Here is a 22,777-nt window from a genome sequence, read left to right on the forward strand (position 1 = left end):
TGCACATAGAGTCTGGGACCACTGGTGAGATATTTGTTGTCTAAAGTGATATCTATAGTCTATAGTAGTTCACTAATGCAAACAACATTTGACTAATAAAGAAATAATCATGTTACATATGTCGGTCTCGTTGTAATTCGCCCCCAGTGTTTCCAGGAATGCTCGGTGTGCTGTGCTTTAGTGGAGGTCAGGTGGGGCAGTGCGCTCGCGCTGGAACAGAGGGCTCGTGAACACCTCGTTTAAAAACACACACTGTGTTTCTGACAGTGTCATGACATTCTCGTGTCAATTATCAATTCATCATTTCAGTAGTAGGTAATGATATTAATTATTTAATATTATTATAGCAGATATTACTGCTATAATAATGCTACTTCACCTGATTAACACACACTCTCTCTCTCTCTCTCATATATATATATATATATATATATATATATATATATATATATATAATCATCCTAGCTAAGAATGAAACATAGTGTGTGTGTGTGTGTGTGTGTGTGTGTGTGTGTGTGTGTGTGTGTTTGTGTGTGTGTGTGTGTTTGTGTGTGTGTGTGTGTGTATGTATATTTGTGTGTGTGTATATTTGTGTGTGTGTATATTTGTGTGTGTGTGTGTGTGTGTGTGTGTGTGTGTGTGTGTGTGTGTGTGTGTGTGTATTGGGGGGGGTAGATAGTGTTTCCTTTTCAAACCCTAACCTTCCTGTCACCAGTCCCTCTTCATCACTTCGTTTCTGCACGTCTTCTCCAGGTGTGTGGAGTTTCCACTGGCGTTTGCTGTATCTGGTCAGACTAAAATCAGAGTAAAATCACCATCTATCGGCGAGAAGACCTCAAAGCTTTTGTTTCATGCAATGTATTTCTGCACTCGCTCAGTGAGGACATGCAGGACACAGATGATTTTGTCCAGGGTCAGGTCCAGTACTCTGAGATAGAGCTGGGACAAATGCGTTAAGACGCCTTATGGACATCATTACTGTCAAACCAGAATCGGTTTAGGCTGAATGTTTGAGTAGATGCTTGAGTAAAAACGCCCAAATTATGAAGTGTTAGATGTGACAAAGACTATCGTAAGACTTTAAGCTTACTTATATCTGCACAATATGTAGTCTTGTCAGTTAAAGTAATGGTAAGTAAGTCGGTAGGTAGGTCAGTTTTTACTTGTAAGAGGGCTGGTTTGGATAAAGTCTGTTTTTGACACCGTCTCTCTCTCGCCCCTCAGGCCACCTGATGGGGAAGAAGAGTGTAGAGTATGAGCGGGATGGCGGCGGCGACCAACAACCAGACGGAAACGCTAAGAGTCCCGGACTGCTCCGAGTGCTCGCGACGGTTCTGGCTGGACCAGAGCGCGAGACAGGAAGCGTTAGGAAGAGCGAGCCGAACCAGGGCGCGCATGCGCAGAGCAGGTTGTGCGAGGAGCGGCTCACGCGCGGTCGCGACCTCCAGCAGGTGTGTGCACGAGAGGGCTTGGGTTTCTTTTCCTTTCTATGAGTCAACAGGCGATTGGGTTTTAGTTCTGAGTAAGATTCGTAAAACAAACAAAAAACAAACCAAAACAGAATAAAATAAAATAAACAATGCAAACAAGATACCCAACTATAAGTTATGCGTAAATACCCTGTTTAGAGTATCTATACCCCCATACTCAAATCGCGGCCCGCGGGCCACACCCGGCCCGCGGGCTATCTATTTCTGGCCCGCGAGCTGTTTTGAAAAGTGTTTTTTTTTAGGAATCTTTTTTTTCAATCGCGCTATCCGCTCTTATTTGAAATCGCGCACCGTTCACTTCCCCCCCCCCCCCCCCCCGTAACCGGCCCCGTCAGTGATTGAAAAAATAAAATGTGGCCCGTCATCATTTCTATTTGAGTACCCGTGATCTATACTAAACAGTGTTCAGTATATGTATACTAAAGTATGTATAGTTTTGGCTTGTGTTCATGTGTACTTTGTGTTACTGTTTTTTTAGTTTTTTTTGTGTCACTCCAGTCTGTGCTGAAAACTCCCCATCACTCCACATCACTCCCCATCACTCCACATCACTCCACATCACTCCACATCACTCCCCATCATTCCACATCACTCCCCATCACTCCACATCACTCCCCGTCACTCCCCGTCATTCCACATCACTCCCCATCACTCCACATCACTCCCCATCACTCCACATCACTCCACATCACTCCCCATCACTCCCCATCATTCCACATCACTCCCCATCACTCCACATCACTCCCCGTCACTCCCCGTCATTCCACATCACTCCCCATCACTCCACATCACTCCCCATCATTCCACATCACTCCACATCACTCCCCATCACTCCCCATCACTCCACATCACTCCCCATCACTCCCCATCATTCCACATCACTCCCCATCACTCCACATCACTCCCTATCACTCCCCTTCACTCCACATCCACCTTCTACATCCCATCATTATTATCCTGCCACTTCACACACTCATCTCCAAGCTCACTGGTTTCTTGGTACTGAAGGCTGAATAATGATGTGAAACATTACCAAGCTATCAGCTATTATGTTCTCAACATTTCAGTTTAACGCCCAGTTATTGTCCTTGGCAGAAGGCAGCTGAACACAGCTGGCTACGTGGCCGGTCTGAATTTCTTGCTTTGTCACCTTTCAAAATCAAAGTCCAATTTATTTGTAACAGCTGTTGTCACAAAGCAGTGTTACACATTTCAGTGAGCAAGCCACTCTTGAGGAAGAAACCTGGAGAGAATCCAAGAACCAGAGACTTAAAGATTCCTCTTCTGGTCACCAGTGGACCTCACTATACACCATTCTGGATAACTGTTGCCCAGTGTCCAATGCCGGTGTGCTTTCTCTCTACACAGGTGGTGTGTCTTTTGCGTCTGACTGTCCCTGGTGAAGGACAAGAGAGCTGATGAATGTCAGGACGTCATCATGAAGAACGCTGTAGTGCGACACAGAGCACCGCAGTGCACATCAGCTGTGCCTGTCAGAAACAGAAATATGCATGACACATCTTCTGTGTCCTGCATCTATTTACAAATAATCACAATACCCAACAGTTATCCATGTCTTTGCTATTCATTTTAGACATATACATTTATTTTTTCTGAAAAGTTTCATCAAACAATAAAGCTTTTGTTTTAAAATTAAAAACAAAAGCTTATTAAAGCTTATTTAAATTATTTAAATATTTATGAATAATATATATAATACATACACATTTTTTATATTTTTCGTTCATTATCCAATGCAAAAAAGTTTTAATTTATACATTAATAGAGTTAAGACAAACGAGGGAAACATTTAATTAAATATTACTCGATTTGGGGTAAATAATGATGATTTATGTTTAAAAACAGAGTTTTAAAAGTGGAATAAAAATAAATTGTATTATTTTGTGTCGTGTTAGGCTTTTCCTGGTTATACTGAAATACAGTGTGAATCGAAGGCTGTGTACAAAACACTGCAGCCGAACGATGATAAACGCTTTGTATGCTAATGCTTCTTACAGCTCTTTAGTCGACAGAGCAGTTTTTGGCAGACCTCTTTAGAAAGCAGCCTGCGTGAATTTTACACATGTTTGATCTGACCAGTAGGTCCTGTCTGAGGTTGGAAGACATTTGCACCTGACAGGCGCATAGAGACGCAGCGGCGACTGGTGTAGTGTTAACCTTTGTCCGTTAGATGGCAGTATAAACCAGAGCGTGTGTTCGGGTACTGGAGCCGTTAAGCAAAACAATCCAGAAAAAAAACATTTACTCCAAATAAAACGATTTTCAATTAGCGGGTGTCCATTCAACACTTTGTGTGAAGCAGTCACTTATGAGACTTTGACGAATGACAGGACCGGTTATTTCAGTTCACTAATGGACACTCAAAACACGTAATTTCAGGCCCATCCGCGGCTGTGTGGAGCCGTATCTTCTCCTCAGCTGCCAGTCACAACAAAAGGCCCAATTACAGACCCTGAAGAGCCTCACAGTGACTAACGTTCATCGGAACTGCGTTTATTTATTTATTTAAATGTTGTTAAGTGCATCCTGTTCACACGACCTGAAGCCCTGTCGACCTGAAGCCCTGTTTGTGCTGTCTGCTACTGTTATGAAGAGCCAAGTGGAAATGTAAATGCTCTTTGTGCGGTACCGGGTCTAATAACGACGCACTACACCTGCACATCACTGGGTCCTGAACTAAACCAAAGCTTCTAAAAGGTTACGTGTAGGTTTGGGGGATTCTACTAGCAGCGATTGCTGAAATCAAGAGTAGGTTCCTCTGTAGAGTCCTTTGGAACAAATAACCATGCTGTTATATATAAGTAATTACAGCAATATTTTAAAGAAACGGGACAATGTCCAGTGAACTATGAGCCAACGCAAGTGACCGCCACCATAACTCAGGAGGAGAGGAGCATGAGAATAGAGAAATGAGAAATTAAAGGAGAGAAGCATAGTATCACCTCAAGACCTTTTAAGAGTTTCACGTGTTCCCATTACTACTACTACTAAAATATTGCTGTAATCTAGTGGTCATTATTAGAAGATAGGCCTACTGTATATTAGAATAGCTCCTATTGATGACCACTAGAGGGCGACATTAATAGTGTAATGCCTGCTAAAACTCCACAACCTATGAGATATGAACCAGGTGAAAATTTAAAAGATGTAAATGCTTTCTGTAAGTTACAGAGGCCTACAAAATGAACTGAGTAATTCATTAAGTGTGTTCTCACTTTGAGTATTTGTTAGTAGATACTGTATGTCTTTATAATGCATCTTACTGTTTACTGTCCTTTTATTACAATAATACAGATGGACATATCAAATAAAGTATTCTAAAATTATGCTTTAGAATAAAAAAAACTAACAAACAGAGAGACAATCAGACAGACATGTAGGATGACAAACACAAACAAACAAATGTAATTTATATTACCATGTAAAACAGTGACAACTAATTAATTTAATTTACAGTCAGATTGAGTGAAATGCTTTTTAATTAAACTTTTTTAGGCTGATCCTTACAAAATCCAAAATTCATCTGTAAATAGGCACAGAACAGATAGCAGTGCATATACAGTATTGGTATCTGTATATATACACCAATTATAGTATCTAAAACAAATACCATGGAATAAAGCCATTCTAACACATTGGGCAGGTGGAAAAGAATAACTTACTTTTTAAATTTACTTTACATAATTCTATCAAATGCTGAGTGAAAATGTTGTGGAACACAGAGTGGAAGACCAAACATTCTGGAACAGAGTGGAAGACCAAACATTCTGGAACACTGAGTGAGAGACCAAACGTTCTGGAACACTGAGTGAGAGACCAAACGTTCTGGAACAGAGTGAGAGACCAAACATTCTGGAACAGAGTGGAAGACCAAACGTTCTGGAACACTGAGTGAGAGATCAAACATTCTGGAACAGAGTGGGAGACCAAACATTCTGGAACACTGAGTGAGAGACCAAACATTCTGGAACAGAGTGAGAGACCAAACGTTCTGGAACACTGAGTGAGAGACCAAACATTCTGGAACAGAGTGAGAGACCTGATGTTCTGGAACACTGAGTGGAAGACCAAACGTTCTGGAACAAAGTGACTGAATGTTTTGGAACTCATGAGAGTCAGAAGTCAGATGCTGGGGGCACTGGGGTAGCCAGTGGAATCAGGGGAACAGCCTGAACCACATAAGCACTGATAAGAACATTTCTGCTCTAACAGATCAATAAGATCCTTTATAATAAAGAATAAATGCAAAAATGTTTAAAACATCTCAGTTGTATTGTCTAAATGCACTCCAGTAGGATAAAGACAATAACGTGCAATAAAGACTTCAAACTTGGTTGTCTCTCCCTCTTTCTCTTTCCCTCTCTCTCTTTCTCTCTCTCTCTTTGTGTTATCCAAACAGAGCAGTCCTCCAAGCCCAGGTGTGGAGCCCTAGCTTGGTGGCGTCTGTGTAGCCTCCCGACGAGAAATGCTTGGTTTGGACCTGATGGCCTCGTCCCCATTGGCTGTCTCCTGGTGGATGGGAGGAGCCTGTCTCTGTCTACCTCTACCACGTCTTCCCTATGGACTGGATGTGTTCGCGGGCCTTAAGCCTCAGGGATGCAATGCTGGAGTTGCGTGGGTCAGAGTCCTCAGCGGAGAGCTTGTCCACGAAGCCCAAGCACTGGTAGTGTGGAGGTTGGGGAGGTGGTGCGGGGGGACCTACGGACGAACCCAGGTAGGGCAGCCCGTGGCTCAGTGCCGGAGGCCCCAGGAAGGGTGGAGGCGTGTAGCTGGGGGGCAGACCTGCCTGAGAGCCCATGAACCCTGGCAGGGACTGCAGAGGCGAGGTGCAGGTCAGCCAGGGCTCCAGGGGGAGGGCACTGCCCAGCGTGGGAGCAACCGCACGGGGAAACGGCGGCACGCAGGAGTCCTGGAGCTTGATGGAGCTCATGTCCAGCTTCTCCTGACGTCGCCACTTGGCACGGCGGTTCTGGAACCAGACCTGGAACGGAGCAGTTCAAAGGTTCACGTGAACATGACACGATGTTTGAGAATCGACTAATACATAAGTACCTAATCAGACTCACGCAGTTGTAGTGAGTATATGGAAACAAAGAAAATGACAACAAGACTCTAATTTCTTTTATCTGAATGAATGTGGTTTACCACAGGAACAGTCATTGTTATTTATAATAGCATACAAGCTACATTTGTGAACAACAACCTGACACACTGCGTCAACCTCATTATTCTAGAGGTTTAGACGTACTGTAAAAATGCATTCTGAATCTATAATTAATAGACCACTAAATAAAAATCATTTTTCTATTACTGAAGTAATTCTTAAGAACTATATATATAGGTCACATTTATTGGTTATTTATTAAAACATTTTAACAGTTTAAATATAGTAGAAATAATTGTCAATCCAACTTCCAAGAAAGTAAGCTTGACAAATATAAATGTTTCATTGTCATTTTGTAATGCTGAAGTGTGTACTAAAAATAAAATAATAACATTTTGGTTATTTGATTTCAAGTTAATTGATTTAAAAAATCATAATTCCCATTTGCTAATTGCTAAATTATATATATATATATATTTAATAACCTCATGCAACCTTCTACTAAAAACCAACTTTAGATAACTTTAACTTAATAGCGAGTGTAGGACAATTAAATTTAGGCTAAATAATCTTATATTTTGTAATTCTAGACGTAATAGATTTTACGCTACAACACATATGCCTGCTGACCTGCACGCGCACTTCAGGTAAGTTGACCTTCAGCGCGAGCTCCTCTCTGCTGTACACGTCCGGATAGTGCGACTTCTCGAAGGCTCTCTCCAGCTCGTGCAGCTGAAAGGTCGTGAAGGTGGTCCGGTTCCGCCGGTGCTTCTTCTTCTGACTTTCATCATCTGAAAATTTGCCATCGCTGTCCGGTAACTCGGGGTCGGTGGCACCGGAGCGCGTGTCGCAGCATACACCTGTGCACAGGTAAGGGACAACGTGGACCAGCGGGCTCGCGCGCGTTTAACGTGTAATGAATTTGCATTAAAGGGAATTGATCATTGTGTTGAAGTTAGTAAAGAAGCGAGCACATTCACTTAGACACAACACTATTACGGCGTAGTTTTAGGTCCGGTCACTTACTTTCCAAACTTTCTGAGTGTGTGTCCTTCTTCATACAGGACACGGTGCCGCTCGCAGCGCCCTGGATGGACTTCCCGTTAAAGGCGAACGGACGGATCACGCCGTCGTCTTTAAAACCCAAAATCGCCTCGATGCTGTGGATTCTGGCCTGGTGCACCGGGCCCCGGAGCACGCGCGCAGGTGGGGGCACGCGCTCGTCCATCTTCTCGGGCTGCGATCCCAGAAGACGCATCCAGGTTTTTAGGAGGAATAAATGAATTAACGAAACGCCGCAGAGAGTTGGAGACAGACAGATAGGAGACAGACAGACAGATAGGAGACAGACAGACGTCTTCGTTAGTGACAGATACCCAACTCTGCCAAGGATCGAGTCAATCTGTCTGTTACATTGAAATGAGCCTTGAGCCAAATGTGATGCGTCCAGCTGAACCCGGAATGCGTTTCCCGTGTGGTATTGATCCTGAATATTCCCGCCAGGTGAAGATCAACTTCTCGAAGGACAAGAGGCTCCGCGAGTATCCGCGAGTATCCGCGAGTAAGGACAGATGACTTTAGTGGACGTTACTCCAGTCGAGCTGCTTTGCGCGGTGTCGGTGTACGACTGACTCCCTGTGGCTTTACTGGGCTCTCCTCGGAATGGAGCCTTTTATCACCCTTACACCCACCCTCACACCCACCCTTACACCCACCCTCACACCCACATCCACACCCACCCCCTCACACCCACATCCACCCTTACACCCACCCTTACACTCACCCTCACCCCCACCCTCACACCCACCCTTACACCCACCCACCCTTACACCCACCCTCACACCCACCCTCACGCACCCTCACACCCATCCACTCACCCACCCTCACACCCACCCTTACACCCACCCTTACACCCACCCTTACACCCACCCTCACCTCCACCCACTCACCCACCCTCACCTCCACCCACTCACCCACCCACCCTCACCTCCACCCTCAGCCCCGCGCACCAGACAAACGTCAGCTTCTCCAGATTTGGGGGTTCAGCGTTGTTCTCCTCCCAAAGCACCAACCAGACACCACCCTACCCCAACCAGACACCACCCAACCAGACACCACCCTACCCGTCATTTCACACACGGACACACACAGATCTTGGTCCACTTTTCTCCCACAGATGACCCGTCCAGTAAGATTAGAGTTTGAGTTAATTAAATTAAACGATAGTCGTAAAATCTTAGGCAGGGGGCGCATTATAAAATGGATCTTCAAAAACATTATTTGTAAATAAATTGTGGCATACGGCGTTAAAGCAGAAATGAAAATAATGTGTCGCATTAATGCACAAACAGTAAAGGCAGTGTTGCCATACGACCTGCCCTGAAGAAGATACGCCAAGGGTAATAAGTGTATATATTTAATACTAACTTTTTATAACGTATTCCAATACGGAAAACTGTCAAATGAATGTCTATTGTTCGAGTCAGCGTTTCAGTTTTTTGTTCAGAGACCTGGCGGATATTGTAAAGGTTGATAAAAGCACGCCTAATTAAAAGGTACTAATCTGGAATTATGGACTCCTTCACAGCCAGTGCAGGCGGTTTCCTGCCGAACTACATGGACCATGATCTGGAGAGGCGGGTCGGTCCTGCAAGCATTCAGGGGCAGGTCGTTGGAAGAACTTCCTCATTACAGAATGGATACGTGTAATTAGCCCTTAACAAAGACTGACAACAGTTTGTTAATCCGCAGCCCACACACTGTTTAAGGGGATTACGGTTTTCTCCCTTTTAAACACAAAAACACCTTTATTTAACACTATTTGAATGTTGTGTTATTACTACAGATAATAGGACATTAGCCCCTATACGCTTTCATTCACACCCTCTCACCAGAGAAAGGAAAATACACACAAAAGCAGAAAGAACAGATTATCTGATACGATTATAATTTTATGAACACCATGAAATTAGAAGACAACTGAGAGAATGATGCCCTTGAAACAAGCCGGACGCCGTTGACAATGTTTTATTACGCAAAGCAATCGCACTATTTTTTTTGCAATTGCCATTACAATATAGGCCTACTGTAGTCATAACGCACAACACACAAACGTGTGTGTATAGCCTATTGTATAACACATTGTTTAATGAATAATAATAATAATAATAATAATAATAATAATAATACATTATTATGAGGGGTAGCATAATTAACAACTTTTTAGTTTTTTACACTACACTGATAATTATGGAAACTCCATTCTAGATCAGTCTAATTTTAACTCATTTTAATTCAAACGAATGCTTCTAAAAAAATTCTGGCTTCTCAAACTACGATTTCAAGCTTTTGCATAACTTTACTAAATATGGCTATCAATATAGTTTCATATTTTTTGTTTTTTCTAAATGCCTAAAATAAGCCGTCTTTTTAAAGCGATGAATGATTATGTAATTCAAGAGTGACTAGAACTCACGTTTTCAGCAGCAGACCCGACAGGTCGTGCTATGTGGTCCAGAGTCTGACACAGACATCTTGATGGGACGACGATCTCTGCGCTGCTGATCCTATTAGCTCTTAATCTCTTGAACACAGAACCATGAGCGATCTGACTGCGGTCTGACACGAAGTTCTCCACACAGACAACTGTCTCCATTCAATCAAGCCCTACAACATCTTAATCTGCAATGGAAGTAAATACCTTTTCTTATTTGAACGTGCAGTGTTGCAAATCAGATACTTCACACCGAATATAAAGTAATATAAGGTAATATGAGGTAATCTGTTTTGGGTCATTTTAAAATAGTTGCTTAATTATCAGATTTATCGTATATTAGACAATGTAATTTATTTGGGAGGAAGAAAATTTTTTAAACTAAAACGTTTTAGTTTGTTGAGATTTAACTTCAGCAAAGTTAGTGAATTTTAAAATAAATTAAACTGAATAAAATTTTGGAATCTTTCAAAATCATTGTAGAAGTTATTGAAACTTTTCAGAATTGAATATGTTGTGTATAACTTCTTTACTATTGCTTCGGAAATGAATGTGTTTAAATTTAGTTGAAGTTTCACAAAATTCTAAATTGTCAAATTTGAGATATTTTCATTCAATGATTTCAGGACCTTACATTTGATTAACAAATCTATGAGTCCCAATTTATGAATAATCCGTTTTATTGGTTAAATATGTCAAAGTATAACAGAGTTTATGAACAATCTGTTTTATTAGTTAAACATGTCAAGATCTTATAGAGTTTATGAATAATCAGTTTTATTAAACATGTCAACTGTCTTAGAGTTTATGCTTGATGCAGCTATCTTGTCTCACATAAATGTGCAGTGCTTACCAAATGCACAATTTTAACAACCAGTGCAACATTACACACATGTTGTGATGAATGTGCTGCTCTCTTTTCAGAAGTATAACGTTCTCATCACCACCTGGGTCATATACCAACTATGTGGAAATGCTTGAAAATATATTGATCATGGCCAGTAATAATTTCTTCTCACTACACAGTGTACAATGACCACATGGGGCATCTCTGTGGAGGGAGCTGGTGGTTATATGAGCGCAAACCCAGGAAAGACACCGAGTGAACAGGGAGACATAGACTGGGCCAACGTTTCTTCAAACTCCAGCAGAGAGACGAGGAGATGACTGACTCCAAACACACCACCATAAAGCAGAGTAATAACTGGAGCAATCATGGGAGTATTAATAGAATTAACAGTTGTAGTATTGATAGACATAATGGGGGTATTATCAGGAGTAATAATGGGACTATTATCATAAGTTATAATTGCAGTATTCTTGGGAGTAATAATAGGAGTACTAATAGTAATTAAGTGTAACAAAAGGAGTAGTTAATAATGAATCGAGTTATAATGGGAGTAGAAAATGGAGAAATAAATAATAAATGGAGCAATCATGGGAATATTAACAGGAGTACTCCCTGAGTGGAGTACTAAATGAAGTTAGAATGGGAGTAATAACGACAGTAAAAGACTCGTCCCCAGAAAGTTTATCATAAAAAATAGGCAAAAGTGATGCATTGCTTGCCAGATCATAATATTCCTTATTCATCAGTCAGCACTGTAGCTGTGTATGAGGTCCACTGTAGCTGTATATGAGATACACTGTAGCTGTGTATGAGATACACTGTAGGTGTTTATGAGATACACTGTAGCTGTGTACAAAGTCCAGTGTAGCTGTATATGATACACTGTAGCTGTGTATGAGATATATTGTAGCTATATATGATACACTGTAGCTGTATATGAGATACACTGTAGCTATATATGATACACTGTAGCTGTATATGAGATACACTAGCTGTTTATGAGGTTCACTGTAGCTGTGTACGAGATACACTGTAGCTGTTTACGAGATGTTTTTAATAGGCTTTTTAAATAAACTTCAACAAGGGCTCTTATTAGTCCTGATTTATAATTTGGCATAAATGCTCACACAGGGCACTGTTACCATTCTTCTTCATTGTTAAGGAACTTATGACCTAATTAATAACCATCAACAAACAAAAAATTTTTAAACCAGTAATAAAAGAATTTCAAAGAGGTCAGCCATTGCTTCCAGACAAACTCAGAAAACATTTGTAGTAGGTAGTGCCAGCGGTGTGGATTAGTCCATTAGACACATAGTCGGGGGTGGTGACATGGATTAGTCCATTAGACACATAGTCGGGGGTGGTGACATGGATTAATCCATTAGACACACAGTCTGGGTTGGTGCTGTAAGGCTGCTTTAGCCACATGTACCCAGTGCAGGCCTGGAGCTGATCTGGGAGCTGACAGGGGAGAGTAACCTCTCCAACTCAGCGGAGGAAGAGGACAGACGTTCACAGGGGCACACAGGGGGCGGAGCCAGGAGCAGGGTTAGTCTGAACCCCTCAGTGCGTGAACAGAAGATGGTACAGTAGAACTCTGCCTGTGATGTGTGTCTGCCACCATGGAGGGTTGTGGCATCTGTACACTGATTTAAAACTACACTCTTGAACGAATGATTCAGCTCTTCATGACCTGAAGCAGGTGTTTGGATAACCAGAACACTACAGCTCTTTTAAGAACTGTGTTAGGCTTTACTTGAAGCCTTCCAGTTGTTGTTTGATTTCGATCAGTCAGTATAGCGTTGCTGTGTGCGTGTGTGTGTGAGTGCATGTGTGAGTGCGTGTACGATTATGTGCATGTGTATATGTATGAGTGTGTGTATGAGTGTGTGTGTATGTGTGTGTGTGTGTGCGTGTGTATGAGTGTGTGTATGTATGAGTGCGTGTGTGTGTATGTATGAGTGTATGTGTGTGTCCTCATTGCTACATGACTGTACATCTCTCCTCTGCTTTATTCTTCATCTCGGTGAGGGTGGCGGAGGCTCTCTCCCTCATCTGCTCCATGTCTATGTTCTGCAGGTTCTGGATGTGACCCAGGATGGAGTCCTTCTCCTCTTCTTCTGTGGCATCTTCGTCCACCATCTTCAGAAGCTCCTCTGGGACGTCCACATCATCACCGGCCATCTGGATCATGTTCTCATCTTGCTCACTCTAACACACACACACACACACACACACACACACACAAGCTTAGAATGGAAACTCTGGTAACAGTGTCACCTGTGTAGACAGTAAACCCACTTCACGAGGGTTCAGGACAACTGAGAGCTGCTACACTTTTATATTTTGTGCATGGGGTTTACAAAAACACTAAAGATTCTCACATCCAGCAAACAAGTAAACGATTGAGCAGCAGAAGCTTTAGTTCCATATTCCCCTGCAGGTCAAATTCTCACCTCACCATCTCCTCACGGTCCACATACAACCCCCAGCTCAGACACGCTTCTCCTCAGCACACAGCATAACACACCGATTATTTACATAATCCGATTGACTTTGCATTTGTTTGACAGCCCTTGGGCTAGATATCACCCTATTCAAACCACAAGCCAGGATTGAGTTCTGAACGGAGTATTTAGATTTAAATGAATGCAGTAACGCAGTGAGAAATATAAACAAAGGCAGACTTCTCTTTGTTTTTTTTTTTTCAAGATCGTGTCTTGAAAGACGGGCCTCTCCACCACGAAGAGGTTCACTACCGATTCCCCTCCCGTTGTTTTTATGTCAGCCATTTTGAGATAGTTTTGTTATTTCTTTAAACCAACAATTATCAAGAAGATGTCAGCATGGAACCAAAGAGCTGTGCTGTAGTAGACAGAGGGCACAGCCAAACACACAAACACACACACACACACACGTGTCCAGAGCCGGAGTGGCTAATCGGGAGATTCGGGAGGATTCCCGATGGGCCGGCTCATGTCAGTCTCTAATTTGGGCCGATTGGGAGGAAAAAATAATTTTGGGCCGGATTTGGGCATGAAGCTCCCGGGCTGAAAAAGTAGCCCACTCCGGCCCTGCACGTGTCTGTGCAAGGATGTATCTGTGCAAAACGAGACACACACTAACACACACACATGAGTTCCAGTCTTCATACTCAGCACTGTGGAGTAAACAAGCTTGTACAATCGGCAGACTGGGCCTTTGGGACACAAGGTACAGAGCGTTTAAACCAACACGAGTGGTATGATCGTGCCAAACAGGCTTTCAAAGAACCACCTGACAAGGCAGCATGCATCGACACATGTACACCAAAAATTCATTTGCTTTTATGGGTCAGTGCCAGGCGTTGAGCTCTAGATGGTTAAAAACCATTACACACATACGGTGATGACATTCTATACCAGATTCCATTGCGACTGATTTGGAGAAGGTGAAGTGTGAGTTTTGATCGCAGATGTTTTGGGTCATGGAACGTCTCACCTTTGGAAGTCTGTACTTCTCCCGAAGACACACTCTCAGGGTGGCCCGCTCTGCCTTCTTGTGCAGGAAATCTGCGTCTCTCTGCATCCTGAGGGATCAGAGATGAATCACGCAGGCTCAGTTAAACCGTTCAATATCTCACCCCACTGTACAGTCTCTGTACATATGCAGGTGTAGGCATGTTAGCAAGTGCTAATGGAAGCTAGTTTAAGGAATTTGCCAGGTATGCCAGTGTAATGGTGCTAGGCAAAAACAGCAAATGTTACTGGGCTTGTCACTCAAATGTTATTCGTCTGTTGCTCTTACTTCCAGAAACTAGACATTTTCAGTGAAAGGTTCTCTTAGATGTATTCCTGCCACTACCTGCCAGTACCTGCGAGCTCCCCTAGTGGACCGCAGTGGTACTGCTAGAAGGCCGATGGCTAAAAGGTTCGGTTTTTCCTGTTTTAAAGTGTAGCATTGCTTCCAATATACACATGTATTTCAACAAATCTAATTTCAGATGTGATGGATAACGTGTAGGTTGGGCTCAATGATTATTGTGGAACAGTGCCGGTGTTGTGAAGAATTAAGACACGAACTAGTGGAGTTAATGAGCGCGAGCGTGAGTCTCGTGCGAGGTTTACGGATCATGGACAGAAGGTTTAAACTCTTTCACATCGACAAAAGATCGAGAAACCGAGGATTAAAAAATATATTTTTTGAAGAGATGTGTTATGTAGGTCAAAACACAGTCGGATACTGCATTGTACCAATTCAGTCCGTCGTTGTCGTTATGATGGTAATTTTTTTATCATGGTCATTTTTTGCTGTTGTATGTACTGATGATATAGATATGATATGAATCAATGAATCAAAGTGTCTGATTTTTAGAAAAGAGCTACATAAGAATAAATTATTATTAGGAGCATACCTGTGTTATTTGTTTCATAATCGTTATGAAACGATTATCATTGTCGTGAGCATCGTGTGTTTGGACAGTGGAAAAATCCACGGCATAGCAAACTGCTTTGATCAGTTCAGCGTAGACTACCATATTTATCCGAAATCCCATGTATCAGTTATGCAAATAATAATTTCCTTAACTGTCATTCTTAAAATGACACATCAATGACAGGTTGACACGTACTACACTCAGTTCAAGGTGATTTGAAATATGAGAGAATTTAAATCTTTAATTCACTCAATTGAACTCAGCTCAAAACCTCACACGTGTGACGTGTCCCTGGAGGTCATTCAAACCTCCTGGTCATGGACACGTCACACGTGTGAGGTTTTGACCTGGGGAGTCCACGGCTGAACATCAATCACCACCAGTTATTGATAAGACGTTATCAATGAAAGGGTCAGGTGGTAAAATGTTTAATCTACAGAGCCGCCGGGGACGTCTGATGGCATCAGCAGAGTGAGAGATTACAGAAGACAGACGGGATTATGTAATGGGGCTTTGTGCTCTGGACAACACTCAGATCACAGATTTAAGCTTTCTCTATTTTCAGTTATAAGGCATGACAGCTTCAACTGTTAACAACAGAATCCAAAGCAAAACAAAGACCAAACCCCATAATATCAATCTAAACAATAAAAAAAAAAAAGACGGAGAAATGCCCTATGGCTGCTGGTACATGTTTTGAAGTTTGTGAAGGTCAGAGGAACGGAGAAGAGGGGAACCCCCCCAGCCCGTGGGACAGGGTGACGTTTAGATTTACTTACTTCTCCTCCACCAGCTGTTTCTGGTAGTCCTCATACTCCTCCCTGGTCATGCCTGCAGCCGCGGCCGGGTCTTTGGGGGTCTCCAGCTCTGCCTTCTCCTCCCCCCCACCCAGACCCATCCCTTTCAGAGGGTTCCCCATCATGCTCTTAATGAAAAAGGCCATTTGTGGTCCCACCGGCGTGTCTGCCTGAATGTAAAGGTGTGTAAAAATCTTGAGGCTTTCGTTTTTTTTTTGTTGTCTTGTCAAAGTTCACGGTGGTAATAGTGCGGCGAGTACGGAGCCTTACAAACCCACCACCGTCTGACAAACGCACACACACGCACACACACACACACACACACACACACACGCACACACACACACACACGCACACACACACACACACACACACACGCACGCACACACACACACACACGCACACACGCACACACACACACACACACACACACACACACGCACGCACACGCACGCACACACACGCACACACACACACACACGCACACACACACACACACACACACACACACACACACACACACACACACGCACACACACGCACACACACACACACACACACACACACACACACACACACACACACACACACACAGCGAGAAAGCAGTAATCTGGATTAAGCTGTAGCTCAATTCTGTTCAGGGGCAGATGGCTTGTTTTTTCTCATCCTTGTTCCCTTAATCTAGCACCGCAACTCTTTACTGGTTAACTACAGACCACTAACGTCACCACAAATGTGCATGTTTGTAGATCAGTGCATCTTTTGGCTATGTTGCGTCAGACAGTACTGACATTACTGACACAAACTGCAGTATTTCACAACGGGACCAGCCAATACAGACCAGACACATATCTACCAGACCTTCAACACACATATACAGCTCAAATCAGAGGAAAGAGAAGCAGACAAAGGCACCTGTTCACCAGGTGGAAGATGGACACCAACCCAACACCTGCAGCCTGGAACAGACTGGGAACACAGCACATCTCAAACTGGGAGTGCTGAACCACATATGAAATGTGCCATATTTTGTCAATTGTGATTTTCACACCGCAATCGAAATTTGTCCTCCGCTTTTAACCCATCTGTGCAGTTAGAACACACACACACACACACACTAGTGATTACTAGGGGGCTGTGGATCACACGTGCCCAGAGCGGAGGGCAGCCCTAGCCCGGCGCCCAGGGAGCAGTTGGGGTTAGGTGCCTTGCTCAAGGGCACCTCAGTCATGGCCTTAGGTCTGGGAATCGAACCCACGACCCTCTGGTCACAACACCTGTTCCCTACCACCAGGCCATGACTGCCCCACTACATATGAAACAGTAGTGTTTCTGTAGTGAGAAATGGACCAGAAATGACCAGTCCAGAGCTTGGCAGATAAATGCCACACTGCTATGCACAGACTAGTGTGCAACTCAAAGTGATCCGTAAAACAGGAGTGAACAATGAAGATGCCACTAAGGAGACATTTCTGCTCCAGCCACTGGTACTGCACCAAACAGCACAGGACAGTATGATATGATAAGATATAAAAGGATATGATACAATGTGATGCGATACGATACATTGTGATACGACACGATATAGTGTGATACGATACGTTATGATGTGATACGATATGATACAATGTGATGCGATATGATACAATGTGATACGATACGGTGTGATACGATACAATGTGATACGATACGATATGGTGTGATACAATACCTTACGATGTGATACGATATGATACAATGTGATGCAATATGATACAATGTGATACGATACAATACGTTACGATGTGATACGATATGATACAATTTGCATTGTCATAATCTTCCAAAACCTGCATCATTGCATCCCACATCACCTCCTCGCAAAAAAATTCACCAACCCACAGAACACCGTTACATATATTAACACCATCACACACACAAAACAGAACGCCTTTATATACATTAACACCATCACACACACACACACACACACACACACACACACACAAGAATACCTTTATATACATTAAAACCACACATCCCACAGAACTCCCTTTACACTCCCTTTAAACAAACAACAAAATAACACCCACACTAGTAACCAACCATTTGAATGCTGAGGCCTATAAGAGGCCTATAATCACTATTTACCACATAATAGATTGGATGAAATGCTAGTCTTTCTTTGCTCTTCCTGTACTGTTGTCTAGAGATTGGCTCCCGTTTGGAGCAGAATAGCAATATTTCACACATGGGCCTGGAGGTAAATGTCTTAAACCATACTGAGGCATCTGACAGAATAACATTGTTGTCACAGTTACGGGAAACCTGGTTTAATTAAACATGCGGTTGCCTTTTGCCCGTTTCTGTCTGGTTGGATGTTTTGTATACTGGTTGAAAAAGCGAGTCACGTGCTGGATGTACTGGGAAGCTCTCGTTAGAGCTTGGTTATCGTTAAAACGTGGCCTGTGGTTGTCAGTGTGAGGTTAAGACACGGAAGCTACTAAAAAGTCTACAGGGAGGCTATTGTGTTACCATGGTCTACTGCTCTTTTGTAAGACAGCTGTAACAAAACCACAAACTGACACAACAGTGATGAATGGAAGGTGGATGAAGAAGGGAATTGTGGGAAAACTTGTCCATCATCTAATTTCCTCACTGTCTGTTCCTTTTAGCAGGCAGGGTGGGTGTGGTCTCTCTAAGCAGGACACACTTACCCCACAAGTGGTAGAGGCAGAAGACCTGCTGAAGGACCTGAAGACCTGCCCTTGATGTCTGGGTGTGGGCAGGTGGGGATGGGACTGGATGGAGGATGTGTGACAAGAGCGATTCTGCTCTGGTAGAGAGAGGGAGAGAGTGATGGAGAGGGATGGAGAAGGAGAAGGCAGGGAAAAGCAGAAGAGATCATTGTGTTTTCAAAGAGGAAAGTGAGAGTGTGTGTGTGTGTGGGGGGAATGGATTATGAAGCTGACCCATGATCTCTGATCCATCACAACGTCACACTTCTCTTATCTCAAAAGGATTTTAAAGAAACAAAATAAACTCTTACAATTTTATTTGCTAATTTATTTGGTTTCATCTTCCAATAATTACTAGAACATATATTTTAATGTTAAAAGTCAAACTATCCAAAGTCTAAAGGTCAGAACTTCTATCACCATCGATTTCAGACCATACTGTGACGATTGCACGGGTACCAGTGCAGTCGTAGGAAGGTCAGGTGGTTACCCACGCTGCTCCTGTGACCCCACGCTGCTCCTGTGACCCCACACCTTTTGTCCACCGTGCTTTGAGTGCAAACATTTAGCTCATCTGAGGAAACATGCAGTGGAAAAAACATAGTCCATGAAAGCAATAGAAAATGTCGCCTAGAACAACAGCCTGCAAGATGATTATCTGATTCAGATGCTAAATAACTTTTGCGTTCCCATACAACCAACTGCTCCCAAAGGAAGAACAAGAAAATGAACAACCTGGCCAACCACAGCAGTTTCCCAGAAATCAGAACTATGCATGCAACAATTATAAAACATAAGTCCCTAGATTTCACATATAAATAATTCCCTACATTGCCCAGACACCACTCAGGTTAATCGAGATTTGCCCTGTGTAAGTCCAGAAGGCCCCTGGTGTGAGCGTTTCCCTGTCCTTTCAACAATTAGGGCAATCCCGTGCTGCGTGCTGGTGGGGGACTGAGAGTGAAGGAAGTGAATGTTTTCTAATCCTTTAAAGGTAATCTGAAACACAATGACGCCTCTGAGACTGCACTGCCCCTAGTGGAGATAAGCTGGCAGCAAGAGCTTTTGGGTCTATGCATTGCTAGCCAGCCCCTATTCACTTTCATTCAGGATTAGTAAATATCAGCATGTGGGCAAAGCTGCCCTGAATGTGGTGCCTACAAACTCTCACTGGTCACTCAGCTGGGTGTCTGGTGTAAACCTCAGAATGGGGACACTGCCTTAACTCGTGGATGCATCAGCAAAATGGCTTCAGCAGTCTTGGAGAAGCAGAGCTGGCCTACAGCGCTCACCTCACCTGGGGATGTGTGGGCACGTGTCCTCGGGGCAGAACCCAACAGCCCAGTACACCCGGCTCTGTGTTGCGGGGGAATCTGCCCCGGCATGTTTGCCCCTTTCTGCCCCGGCATGGGCTGAAGCGCTTCACTGCTGGAACTTTAACTCAAACGCTGTGGTCTGTATCTTCCATTTCCTGCTCATTTAAAAGAAGAATATTTTTAGAAAAGAAGATTAATTTTAGAAATATTAACAATGGTCAGCCATGGTTTTTAATATGAATACATTTAGCAATATTTTAAACTAAGGATAGAATACTTATTTATAAACAAGCTATATTAAACATAAAATATGTATAAGTTTCACCTATATTTGGATTAAGGAATATCCATCTTCAGTGTCCAGCAAACATCTTGCAACAGAGGCAATAAAGTATCTTCAATACTACACAGAACACGCAAATTCACATACAAAGAACTAGGGGTGATCAATTCTGAAAACACATTTAGGTTCAGCAAGGAAAACCCCTTTAATCAGGATTCGCATGGGACAAAAATGATAACCAATGCATTATAAAATTAAATACACAACCTTCAAATTGTGGTTTCACTGCGAAGAACGCTGTCATTAATGCAGACGTTGTCTTTAAAACACAACTGTTACTCATTACTGCTGCTAGGTATGAGGCTGTGTTGTCATGGAAACAAGCCAAAGTCTTAAACCCACACTTTGGTGTGTCCGAGCAAGGTGCAATCACATGTAATCAGACATGATCAGACGTGACTGTTAATATGTTTCATTGACTATTGCTGTCAAATACTTTGGTAAGGAAGCCATTTCTCAAAAACGGTAGTTATGTAATGTCTGTGATTTGTGAGGTAAAACACCAAAGACATGTTACTCCCACATCACTCCCACTCCAACATCACTCATCTTTCAGTATTACTCTGTGCATACCCCGGAATAGATTCTCAACCATCCCGTTTAGTTTCTGTCCTTCCGGTTCACTACACCACCGTGCTCCGATATTTCCAGATAGTCGGCAAGTTGCCAAGCAACAAACATTCGTAGACATAAACAACCACAACTAAACACGCCTCGTGCCGCCGAGCCGCACACGAGACTGGAAACCGTAACTAAAACAAACGACGCGCTCCGCCAACGCGAGCTCAGAATTTAAACCAATCAAAACCCGCGGCAGGTTCGTTCCCCATCAGCACACCTGCAGCTACAACCCGTGGCAAAAAGTAAGAAATCACCAGTCTGTGACGAGCCCTCATTCAGACACTTTATTCTGTAGAACAAACTCATATCAAAAACATGAAGCAACATGTTTCAGAAACACTAAAAGAAAAAAAAAACATTGTGGAAACAAAGTAAATGTTACTTTTATTGAGCAAGCACAGGGAAAAAATGTGAAAATCACTCAATTCTGAGGGAAAAAACATGGAATCACTCAAATTGGAGGTAGAAAATAAGGATACACCCAGTCAATTACCATTTGGACACCTGCCTCAGACTAGATCTGCAGTTAAAAACACCTGGAATCATGACACCATGGTGGGCTGCTGGATGAAGTGGAGTAGCGAGAACCATCACTCCAACAAGAGAAATGTCTCTTGAAACAAAAGAGAGGATTGTGAAACGTCTTGAAGAAGGTAGCTCTTCACGCATGGTTGCTAAAGATGTGGGCTGTTCACAGTCAGCTGTATCCAAGATATGGACCAAATATAAACAGCATGGGATGGTTGTTAAAGCCAAGCGTACTGGTAGACCAAGAAAGACCTCAAAGCGTCAAGACGAAGAACTTAAGGCCATTTGTCTTGAAAAACCGTGGATGACTGGATGAAAGTTATCTTCAGTGATGAGTCAACAATCTGCATTGAACAAGGTGATGATGCTGGAACTTTTGTTTGGTGCCGATCCTGTGAGATAAAGAGGACTGAAGAAAACAACCAAACTTCCACAGTCCTTGATGATATGGGGCTGCATGTCAGGTAAAGGCACTGGAGAGACGACTGTGGTTAATTCTTGTGTGTGCACAAGTTTACATTGACATTATGGACAGTTTTATCATCCCTTCAATTGGACAGATGTTTGGAGATGATGAAATAAATTTCCAAGATGGCAATGCATCGTGCCATAGGGCAAAAACAGTGAAGGCATTCCTTGGAGAAAGACACATTCAGTTGATGTCATGGCCTGAAATAGTTCAGATCTCAACCCAATAAAAAAAAAAAAAAGGTCCACAAGAAGACACCGACCTGCAAAGCTGATCTGGCAACTGCTATCAAAGAGAGCATTAAATTGATGATGTTAGTCACTCAAGTCCATGCCTCAGAAACTGCAAGCTGTTATAAAAGCCAAAGGTGGTGCAAATAAATACTAGGGATGTATTTTGAATGTTCTTTTGTTTCTGTTTTTCCATGATTCCATATTTTTTTCCCTGTGCTTGCTCAATACAACCAACATTTACCTTGTTTCCAAAATGTTTTTTTTTTCTTTTAGTGTTTCTGAAAGCCAACAAGTTGCACTTTGGAATGACCTTATTATTGTATCATGTTTTTTATCCGAGTTTGTTCTACAGAATAAAATGTCTGAATGAGTGTTCAT

At 42.8% G+C, this 22,777-nt stretch overlaps 2 protein-coding genes and 1 long non-coding RNA gene across 10 annotated transcripts in view; 1 reads left to right on the plus strand and 2 right to left on the minus strand.

Moving 5' to 3' along the window:
- Positions 1-3,758, plus strand: part of LOC143490217 (uncharacterized) — a 4,424-nt gene extending 666 nt beyond the window's left edge. Inside the window, exons 2-3 of the long non-coding RNA XR_013124894.1 lie at positions 1,225-1,451; positions 2,859-3,758. This is a non-coding gene — a long non-coding RNA (uncharacterized LOC143490217). The remainder of the gene's footprint in view (positions 1-1,224; positions 1,452-2,858) is intronic.
- Positions 3,759-5,817: 2,059 nt separating this feature from the next.
- rx3 (retinal homeobox gene 3) lies at positions 5,818-8,235 on the minus strand. The gene is made up of 3 exons (XM_076988880.1): positions 7,642-8,235; positions 7,246-7,475; positions 5,818-6,492 (listed from the first exon to the last, which is right to left on the minus strand). Exons 1-3 carry the CDS (start codon positions 7,871-7,873, stop codon positions 6,055-6,057), a joined length of 900 nt encoding a protein of 299 aa, XP_076844995.1. The 5' UTR covers positions 7,874-8,235; the 3' UTR covers positions 5,818-6,054.
- Positions 8,236-11,993: 3,758 nt separating this feature from the next.
- On the minus strand, positions 11,994-21,446 carry cplx4a (complexin 4a). 8 transcript variants are annotated; one of them, XM_076988898.1, is made up of 8 exons: positions 21,122-21,446; positions 20,531-20,576; positions 20,187-20,360; positions 19,384-19,463; positions 18,869-18,982; positions 16,155-16,342; positions 14,442-14,529; positions 11,994-13,172 (listed from the first exon to the last, which is right to left on the minus strand). In XM_076988898.1, exons 3-8 carry the CDS (start codon positions 20,296-20,298, stop codon positions 12,945-12,947), a joined length of 810 nt encoding a protein of 269 aa, XP_076845013.1. In that variant the 5' UTR covers positions 20,299-20,360; positions 20,531-20,576; positions 21,122-21,446; the 3' UTR covers positions 11,994-12,944. The 8 variants fall into 8 exon arrangements, 7 of the variants coding, with proteins under 7 accessions (XP_076845013.1, XP_076845009.1, XP_076845014.1 ...); XM_076988894.1 differs by having other exon boundaries at positions 18,869-18,987; positions 19,380-19,463; XM_076988899.1 differs by having other exon boundaries at positions 19,349-19,463.
- Positions 21,447-22,777: the final 1,331 nt, after the last annotated feature.

Source organism: Brachyhypopomus gauderio, unplaced genomic scaffold (genome assembly GCF_052324685.1).
Source record: "Brachyhypopomus gauderio isolate BG-103 unplaced genomic scaffold, BGAUD_0.2 sc64, whole genome shotgun sequence".
In the NCBI taxonomy this organism is placed as follows: domain Eukaryota; kingdom Metazoa; phylum Chordata; class Actinopteri; order Gymnotiformes; family Hypopomidae; genus Brachyhypopomus; species Brachyhypopomus gauderio.